Source organism: Calliphora vicina, chromosome 3 (assembly GCF_958450345.1).
Source record: "Calliphora vicina chromosome 3, idCalVici1.1, whole genome shotgun sequence".
In the NCBI taxonomy this organism is placed as follows: Eukaryota; Metazoa; Arthropoda; class Insecta; order Diptera; family Calliphoridae; genus Calliphora; species Calliphora vicina.
The window spans coordinates 21,319,453-21,330,363 of NC_088782.1; the positions used below are offsets into that span (position 1 = coordinate 21,319,453).

The following is a 10,911-nucleotide window of genomic DNA, read 5'->3' on the forward strand; positions in this document are numbered from 1 at the left end:
GGGAGCCGTTTGAGGTAACATTTTATAGACAATAGGTCGGGCGGCATAAGCTAAATGAGCTGGAGTATGCGTGTGACCAATAAAAACAGGAATATTATCCTTATAGCTAATATAGGGAGAGGAAGTTTCATATTCATCACTTTTAAAAGGTTCAGCTTCAGTTTCGGCTAAAAAATCCGAAGGAAATACAACATTTCCCACGCTAGAACTTTCCTCAAAGTAGGTGTGTAAAGGAGTCTTATGTAAAAGTAAAGCCTCTGGTTTAAGCACCCCCTGCAGATCATTGCTATGAATATGAGTAATTGATTGATGTGAAAAGGCTGAGGGAGAATGTATATTTGTGGAAGCTGAGGTAAGTGGCACCTCAGAGAACAGCAAACCCGCTTGGCATGATACAACAGAAACTAATAAAAACAGCAGCAACTAAAAGTGATGAAAAATATAATTAAAATTTTGTTAATTTTTTATTTCGAAATTTAACTACTGACCATTTTATGTTGAAAAATCTTCTTTATTGAAACTTGTGTTGGCAACTAATTACATTTCGCAATTCATGTTTATTATTTATATAAAAATATTTATTCAATTATAAGTAATAAAAGTTCCTTGAATTATTCTCACAAATTGCCATGATCACTAAATATCTTTAAAAAACATTTATGATTTAATTAGCTATAAAATTCAGTTAAAAAATGTGTAGTTATCATTTTTAAAGGTTGTATTAACATTTTTTTGTTAAAATTTCTTTGGTTTTTTTTCAACAATTAATTGCTCAAGTATTTGTTATTAGTTTTGTTTTGGCAAAAAAAAAATATCAGTTGTTGGCTTTGGTTTCAATTGCACTAATATTGAAATGTGTGTCTTAAATTTGAAACCAACGTTAGTAAATTGTTCCAGCCTAAATAAATCGCTGCTGCTACATATGCTGCTACAGCTGCTGTTTACTGGGCTGTTTGCCAGTATTTTGTTTTGGTTTATGGTACAATCGCTCGCTCGCTTGCTGGATGCCTGGCTGCTTGGTTGGCTTATTATTAACTCAATGTGCTGAGTAATAAGTTGGTTATTAGCACTTATTTCTTTGATTTGTTTTGCCATTATATACATATCTCTATATAGTTATTTTTAATTGTACGCTATAATAGTTTATGAGATAATATGGCAGCTTAAAAGGTTAGTTTACACTACTTATTGAAAGGAACTACTTTTAATTAAGTTAAGTTAACATTAGGGAGGTACAATTCTGCAACAATGTCTGACTAATCTGGTCTAACAATTCTATTACAAATGGCGTTAGAATGTTGTATGTGCCAACCTAACTTTTTAATGCTCAACAAATGTTTCGGCTTGGAAAATGAGGCATACGTTTCTTATTCTAGAGATATGTCTAATTCATAATTTGGTTCAGAAAACTTCACTTCATTAAACGTTTGAAATGTTGAAACGGTACCCGCTGAATACCTTCGCAATGACCTAAAATACTACCAAATTTTTTTAAGCTTGATCTAAGAAGGGCAACCCGTGCAGCTCAAAGTTTTGAGGTGCATTTTCAGGGGGAAAATATGCATTTTTTTTCAGTTTTTGTAAAAATTTTGCCAATTTAATTTAAAAGAATCGAAATGTGTACGTAATTGTCGTTCTAATGAGATATAAAAGACAGAAATATTGGTTAAAAAATTTTAAAGTTATTAAAAATTCACCAGGTCTTAATGTGTCTCAGGCCACTAGAACAAGAAATGTATGAACAAAATTAACATATTTTGAGAAATATTAAAATAAAAGCTCATTTTTACTTAAAATATATCCATATTTACTTGTACATGAGTTTTTGTCTTAGTAGGAAAGCGTTAACCTATCGCAGGCAGGACCAAAAAAAAATAACGGCACACAGTGGTATAGAAAAAAAATAGAGGGGAATAAATATGTAACTTCTAAACGGTAAGTCCGATATGAATGAAATTTTACATGCACAAAGAGGAAGTTGTTGAGTTTATGTTTTAAGTTTGGACCTAGGGGCGCGGTCAAAGGTCCTCAAAGTAGGACGAGTTCAAAAAAATTACACATATAGAATCTCCTCATCGAGCACTATAAAAAATCTCGTTGTAGCTATCAATTATAGCTTCGCATTTGAAAATTAAATTTTCAAAATTTTTACCCACCCTACTCCAGTTTTTTGATAATAGCGGATCCAAATATTTCCCGATTTTTTCCAATTTGCCTTTATTGGAGTAACAGCACATGTATGTGTCAAAGAATTGTTTAAAAATAATGACTATGTTCAAAATTATATGCATTCGAATTTAAAAAATTTTAAAAAGGCGATTTTTGCTAATTTTTTGGGAAAAATTCCTTTTTTTTTTCTTTTTAAATTATCGCAAAAAATTTCTAATATAGTTTATACTTTTTGAAAAGCAAACTTTTCATCACATATTTTAAATGACAAAAAAAATTGAAAATTGTTGATACCGAGGGGACCAAGTCCATTCAAAAAATTTCTATTTTTTATGTAAAAAAAAAAAAGTAGACAAAATCCTCTTTCCATTGATATATATAAATATGTCTCCCTTATGTTTTTTACGTGGCAAATTAATTCGGGAAAACTTAACAACTCGCAGAGAATTTACCTAACATAGATGGAATATTACGCTTTCATGTCTGGCCGCATATTCTGGGAGTTTTTCCGCCAATGCTCGCTTCAAATGAATCGGGTGCGTTTGGTACAGGTTCCCTGTGATGATCTGGTCAGATTTCAGCAGCTCATAATTGGCCACACTGATTTGGAGGGACCAAATCGGTGTTGAAAATTTAGCCCTTTTCAATCTTGTTTAGCCACAAAAATATTAATTTAGCCTTTAACCATTTTTTTAGCCTTTTTAATTTTCCTTTAGCCATTTTTATGACTAAATCAAAACTTATGTATTTATTCTAATGATCTGAAATTTTTGCTGTTGAAAATTAGTAAAATCAGTTCAAAAAAATTGGCAGGGATATTATGACAAAAATTATCTAAAAATGTTGAACCAGTAAACAATTTAAGCACATACAAATTGTTGGACCTTCCATACATTAAAAAAATGCCATAACTAATATAGAGAAAATGGACGTTATTTGAATAAAAATTGTTAATAAATATGTTAATGTTTTACTCGCGGGTCCGGGCGTTTATAAAATCATATATAGGGTTAAAGAGAATACTTTTAACTTTATCTGGGCGATGTATTGACGTAAATATAGTACTTTAACAAATATTTTATAACACATACCATGTAGTATACCGTTTTCAAAGACTACAATCCAACCAATTTAGAAAGAAAAATTCAATTCATTATCGATAATAATTTAGCTATGATAATTTTTATCTGATCAAATATAGAAAATTAACTTTTTTCCAAAATTAAATTAAATATTTATGTTTACATATTTTGGCTATCTTAGTTTTCATATGTTTACTAACTAATTGCAAAATGTATGTTTTTGCCAATGAAAATCAATTCTGTCCGGCGACGTGTATAATTTTTGGAATATTTTTTCTGCATTATATGAGAGTCATTTTTGCCATATATTCACTTATCAAAATATTCTCCATCGAAGTTATCACAAAGGATTATTTTATACATAATTTATCTTTCATATAAAAAAAAAATTTGCCTAGGAACATTTTGCAGGCCAGGTGATAAATGCGAGGCTTTAAAAACATCGGCATATGATATACGTGTGGCCCCATATTACGTTATTTTAAAGTTAAGGATCAATATACAGGCAAATCCCGGTATAACGAACGATATGTTGTCAGGCCCATTCGTAAAATCGAAAAATTCGTTATATCGAGATTTATTTTTTGAATAAGTTTTAGGCGGTGTGACATAAGCTTGACTTGGGGCGTTACCTTCATTAAAAAGGATTTCGGTTTTAAAATTGATCCTACCATTAAAAATATCCATTATTTCAATGAAGAAAGTCAACAACAACACTTTTTTACGAAAAGATCGACGTGTATTTGCCTTTCAAAGAAAAGAAATCTTCTTTATTCCACATTCATTAGAGTAAACCAAAATTGTTAGTCTATCTTTCGATAACTTTCTTTCTGGAGCATTAGATTATCTAGCGTGAACAAATATTTTACGTTGTATCATTTTCCAAAAGATATCAGTTTTATTCGCTTTGAGAATAACATCTTTAAAAAGTCTTACACCGTATTTTTTTTGAATACAGATAACACTTGCATGAAATGAAATCCACTATTATAAAGCCTTTCTAGATTTTAAAGCAATTGTTTTAACTGGAATGTGTTTTTATCTCTGGTCGACTAATTATCAATTAAGTTCCTTTTATACAAGGGTATACACATCATTCTTTATAGATCGATGATTATTTGAGACATTCTTGATTGCTTGATATAATTGTCAATGTTAAAAATTTTATCGTTCGTTTGATTTTGATTTATTTTTCTCAACATTCGTTATATCGAGTACAAAATTGTTGAAACGTTCGTTATATAAGGTAGTTAATGTTAAAAATATAGTTGTACGTTATATCGGATTTTCGTTAAAGTGAGATTCGTTATACCGGGATTTGCCTGTACAGGAATAAATATTCTTATTTTCTTGCATTTGAACGTGTGTTATATTCATACATTTTTGTTTGGCTGGTCGGCATAGCCAAATGTAACATTCTAAGTTGTTTTTTGTGTCAAATGTATGTATTTTTATACCCTCCACCACCATAAGTGGTGAATGAGGGTATATATAAGTTTGTCATTCCGTGTGTAACATTGAGAAATATTCATCTGAGACCCAACAAAGTATATATATTATTGATCCTTATGAAATTCTAAGTCGATTGGGCCATGTCCGTCTGTCTGTCCGTCTGTCCGTCTGTCCGTCTGTGTAAAACACGCTCACGTCCAAAGTACGCAAACAAACTTAGTAGAGTTGCAAGAAAAATGTTTATTATTGTCCTAAGCAGTTTGGTATTGAAAATCAGCAAAATCGGTTCAGTGGAACCAAAGTTATGAATGAAAATGTAGGACAACCTCAAAAAAAAATTGATAATTTTCACATATTTTTGGACATTTTTTGTAAATTTATTGCAGCTAATATCATAAAATTTTGCACTCGTTACTTTTGTGATAAAAGGAGTAACTCTGGAGAAAATTATAAGAATCGGTCCATGATTTCTCCTAGCCCCCATACAAATTTCTTCCCGAAATATGGTTCTATGGTCTATAAATGCCTACAGAATAGGAATATCCACATGAAATTCAGCAAAAATAAGTTTCGTGGTAAAAGAAATTATATTACAAAATTTTTCATGGATCGGCCCATATTTGACCATAGCCCCCATATAAAGTACACTTCCGAAAATCTCTTAAATAAGCATAAATGTCTTATAAATATCGCTATCAAGTTGAAATTCGACATGAATAATCCCCATATATACCAAAATCGCTGTACCTAATTCTATGAAGATCGGCCGATAATTGGTTATAGCTCCCATATAAGGACCACTTCCGAAAAACACAATAACCTACATAAATATCTAAAAAATATCAATATCAAAACAAAATTTCACACACATCCATAGTTTATATTTATAAATCATACTACTGGATTTTGTGAATATCGGTCCATATTTGATCACAGCTCCCATATAAGGTCCACTTCCAAAAATCAGTTAAGTACTCATAAATCTCTTATAAATACATTTATCATGCTAAAATTCGACGAAAGTTATACTCATATATATAGATATCACTGTACCAAATTTTATGCAGATTGGCCGATAATTGGTCATAGCTCCCCTATAAGGCCCATTTCCGAAAAAAGATATTAACCTTAAAAAGTATTAAGAACATATCGATATCAAAATGAAATTACGCACAGATCCAGTAATTTGAATCCAGTAATCATACTTCTGGATTTTGTGAATATCGGTAAATATTTAACCATAGCTCCCATATAAGGTCCACTCCCGAAAATCACTAATATCCTCATAAATTTCTTACAAATATAGTTATCAGGTTAAAATTCGAAACATATTTGTTCAATATATGTACACAAAAATCGATGTACCAAATGTTACGATGATAGGCCCATAATTGGTCATAGCCTCCATATAAGAATCACTTCCGGAAAATACATTAACCTGCACAAATATTTAAAGAAATCTGTACTGAACCAAAATTTTACACCGATCACTAATTTGTATCCAAGAATCGTACTACAAGATTTTTAAAATATTGGTCCATAATTAACCATATCTCCCATATAATGTCCACTTTTGATAATGGCGTTGTTTATATAAAATTGTACAAAAATAGCTCTCAAATACGTAGGTCCATAAAAGGTCATAGCTTCCATATATTGAACCAAAATAGTACACCGATCAGTAATTTTTAAAATCATACTACTGAATTTTGTGAATATTGGTCCATATTTCGCAACAACTCCAATATAAATACATAAAAATCACGTTAAAATATTTTATGACAATCGACTCATAATAGGTCATAGCTCCCATATAAGTCCCACAACCCAATATCTTGAAATTTGTCTAAATATATTTGTATACCCTTTTTTTATAATCTGGTAAAAAAGGAAAAATGTTGACCAAACGTATTAACTAAATATTAAGTATATAAATTGTTAAATTTCATACGTTCCAATAGGAATTTCAATTATATTATGTACTTTTGAAATAAAATATTGTCTGCGTAAACTAGTATTTCTAACAATTGTTAAGTATATTATTCAGTTGTTATACCATCATATTTAGGTGGAGGGTATATAAGATTCGGCACAGCCGAATATGGTACTCTTACTTGTTTTAATTAAAAATGTTAGCCATTTTTTAGCCCTTTTTTAGCCTTTTTTTCTAAGTATTTAGCACTTTTTGTTCACCATGAATTGGCAACACTGCTCCAAATACAGATAATTACCTTAGCGCCATAGATATTTGGCTTTGGTGTCGATTAGGCTGGTTAGACGGGCTTCACATACGATATCTTATGCTTCGGCTTATAGTATTGAATCCATTTTTCATCGCAAGTAATGATTCGGTACAAACATAATAATAGCATTCAAGCATCATTTCGGACATGCAAAATCGTCTTTCGAGGTATCTTGGCTTCAATTTGTATGGTACCCTATTTTCCTGATTTTGGATGAATCCTTCTGCTCGCAAACGTTTTTAAATTTTAGCTTGAGTAGCTCCCGATGATTTTGCAAGCTCTTGTTGAGTTTGACAACAGTCGTCATGGAGTAATGTCTCCAATTATAGATTTTCAAACACATTCACCATTTGGCTTTGGTGAGCAAACGTTGTGCTTTAGCGTCACTTTTTTCAAATTAAAGAAGTAAAGCAAAACTTCCCGGATATGACGATTCGTTATAATAAAATTGTACATTTTCGAAGCAAAAAAACACTATAATGTTCAATAGCTAAGTGAGAATAAATGACAGATACATAGGTACCCTTCAAAATTACATATAAGTTATTAAAAACAATAACCGCGTTCAAAGATACTCCAAATCCGGCGTTTTATATATTGCAGCAATTATGTTATCTCCAATAAACACGTACCTGGCAATAATTGTCAATAGGTTTCCGTTGACAATTATTGCGAACATAAAATGTAAAATTTGGTAGCCAATTTCTGTTTGACATTTCAAAGAAAATAAATATTTGAAATTTTTTGCAGAAATTATACAAAAATATTAAGTAAATCGTCTTTTAAATTGTGTGTTAACATAAATACGTTTTTCCATAGCCTTACTTAACATAAGTAAAGTAATTTACAATACTATTCCGTTATTCTGCCTGCTTTATTGCCAACATATTCATTACTAGTCTAGACGGGGGATAACAGCATCACTTAACAGTGTCCAAACAATTTAAGTACAGCTTCTTTGAATTCGTCCACCACCATCTATTAATGATTATTTCAGATTTTTTTGTTTAAATTAACACACCAGTATTATTTTATTTTATATACAACCTTCACTTTTTCAATATTTTGTAAAAAAAAAAAATTGAGAAAAAAAATAATCATACTTTTGTTGCGGGCTATTTGGATTTGTAAAGTTTTAGCTGGAGTATTTGTTGTATTTCTTACTATTTACTACAATTATTTGTTGTTGTTTTTGTTGTTTTATGCTTCATATAAAAATTGTTGTTATTGTTTACGTAAATAATTGTGAGCACACACACCTTCTATTTTTTATTTATTTTATTTTTGTACTATTATTACTTTTTTATATGTATGATTTTTTTAAAGTAAATCACTCAATTCCTTAAAGTACCTCTTGAGTGTAGCTTGAGAAAAAGACAAAAACAACAACAAAAAAAGTAAAAGAAATATTAAAGTACAAACTGTAAATGACTCTTATTTTTATAACAAACAGTCAACCCAGCTCTTTCAATCCATCAACATGAATAAAGTAAGTTTTTTTGTATTCATCATATATGTAATTGTTTCACCAGTCAGTATTACAAAACAAAAAAACACTTTACAGATTCCATTACTAAAATTATTCATCTTACAGATACCCAGCACTCCTATTGTTTGTATGCTTTTGCTGAATATCTGCTGCCTTTTCTGTTGCATTTCATCACAACCGATCTTAATGCAGGCTCTTCTAATTGATGCTGCTCCTTCGGTGGTGTCGTATCAGGGTTCCTCACAAAACTATGCTCATTTGGTGATATCACCACGTGGTCGTGCCCTGGGCTATGTAGCACCCACCAATCTCAATCATACGGTCCATCATACGGAAAAGGTGAAAGATAATTTGGATTTCTTGGATATACGACCGATTTATGTGCATAATTATTAGTGTAATATCGTGTAAATAATTTATAATTTTTTTTTTGTTTTATTTTTTTTAATTAATAGTAGATTTTGTGTTTGTAAGAAAATGTGATTGTGATTTTGTTTGTTAATTTATTTTGCCAGTAAGTTAAAGTTACTAAAAGAAAAAAAAAGATAGCGTTGCCAAATTGAGTTTGTAGTGGTTTTTGTTTTGAATTGTGTGAAAAGAAGGGGATTTTTTAAATTTCAATAATGCTATCAATTTTCTGTGTTTAGAATTGCCAATTTTAAAGAACAATATGAAATAGTTGGCAATGCTGAAATCAGAAAAGTAACAATCAAGGGGTAGAACTACAGGCGCAACAGAGAGAAAAACAAGTAAGAGAGCTATATTCGGCTGTGCCGAATCTTATATACCCTTCACCAAATTATACTTTAAAATAAAAATTTTAAATATTTTTAGGTAAACAAAATTTAAATTTTTTTTCCAGTTGTTTTTTCGAAATTGTTTTTTTTTAAATTTTAAAATTTTTTTTTTAAATTTAATAATTTTTTTTTAATTTAAAAAAATTTTTTTTTTTAGTTTTTAAAATTTGTTTTTTTAATATTTAGTGAAAAAAAATTTTGGTGAAAAAAAAAATTCGGTTAAAAAATATTTTTTCCGATTTTGACCAATTGTAGGTCCAACTTACTATGGTCTTATATACGTCGTTGCACAGGTCTTTGAAATATCTATCATTAGATATCCATATTGTCTATAATAATGATTTAGTAATCCAGATATGGGTCAAAAATAGCTCAAAAATCGGGGTTGTCCTGGTTTTTTCCTTATATCTCAGACATTTGTGGACCGATTACCTGTATTTTGTTCTTGCAAGACTTATGGCGTTTTCTTTTATGGCCTAAATGATGCCTTTAATCTGCCTTTTACACTTCTCTGTGTTCTTTTCTAAAACAAATGTAGTTTGGTAAGGGTCTTTTCAAATAATGTTGCCCTAAAACCCCGAAGATATGCTATAAGTTTCACCCTCAATTTTATCAAAGGGTTAGAAATGCAGCACTTTTAAACAGAAAAATGTATAGTTTTAGGGTATTCAATTAATCGGGTTTCTGGTTTAATCGGTTAACCAAGCAAATAATTAATCGGGGTGTATATTTATTCGGTTAATAATCGGTTAATTTAAAATTATTCGATTAACCGAATAATGTCGATTTTAAATTTAAATTGAAAATACAACCACGAATTTTGTGTACAAAAACATAAAAACAAACAAAACATAACAATTCAACCAAAAAATAATAGCAAATATGGTATTTGTGATCCTTTTTGTATACACATTTGAGTTTCTTTAGGATTTTAGTGAGATCTTCTGAAATAATCTTTTAAAAAAAGAATATAATTTAATTTTTTTTCCTTTAAACGATTTTTTTCTTTAAATTTAATTAAATTTGACTTGGAAAAAACTCTCTCGCTGATTGTTGATGTTGGATAAATCGAAAGCATGATAAAGAATATCGAATATCTCAGATTATTTTTAGTTTTTTCTAAGCATATCAAATCTTTCATTATAAAATTTTGATTGTTTTAGATATTGAATACTTTTGATAGTTTCGTTAAGTTCTGTACATGTAAATGCAAACAAAGTTTCAAATACATACATATAAATTAAATATTTCAGTTGTTATTCTCACTAAATATTTTTCTTGGATGTTCGAAATAATATATAATTTTAATTCGAAATTTGTATTTGAATTGAAATGGAAACATAAATACAAAAAAATATGTTAAAGTGCAAAAAAAGGAATTTCGGTTAATCGGTTAATCGACACAAATTAATCGGTTTAATTGTTATTTGAAAATCGGCAATTTTAAATTATTCGAACAGTTAACCGTCCAAAATTAATCGGTTAACCGATTAACGGTTAATCGATTGAATACCCTAATAGTTTTACAACAATTAGAAGGTACATAAAAGAAAATTGCATAAATGGTAATGGTTTTTGTTCTATTGTGATAGTTAAAAATGTAAAACATTATTAGGGTTATTTAATAAATGGTACAAAATATGTATGTTGGAATCATTTTGTGTCTGAAAAGAAAACGC

The 10,911-nt window shown here is 29.7% G+C and overlaps 1 protein-coding gene across 1 annotated transcript; it reads left to right on the forward strand.

The window, feature by feature from the left end:
* The first annotated feature begins 8,378 nt into the window (after positions 1–8,378).
* Positions 8,379–8,918, forward strand: LOC135956035 (uncharacterized). Its single transcript, XM_065506511.1, has 2 exons — positions 8,379–8,435; positions 8,541–8,918. The coding sequence occupies exons 1-2, from the start codon at positions 8,427–8,429 to the stop codon at positions 8,829–8,831; spliced, it is 300 nt and encodes a 99-aa protein (XP_065362583.1). The 5' UTR covers positions 8,379–8,426; the 3' UTR covers positions 8,832–8,918.
* Positions 8,919–10,911: the final 1,993 nt, after the last annotated feature.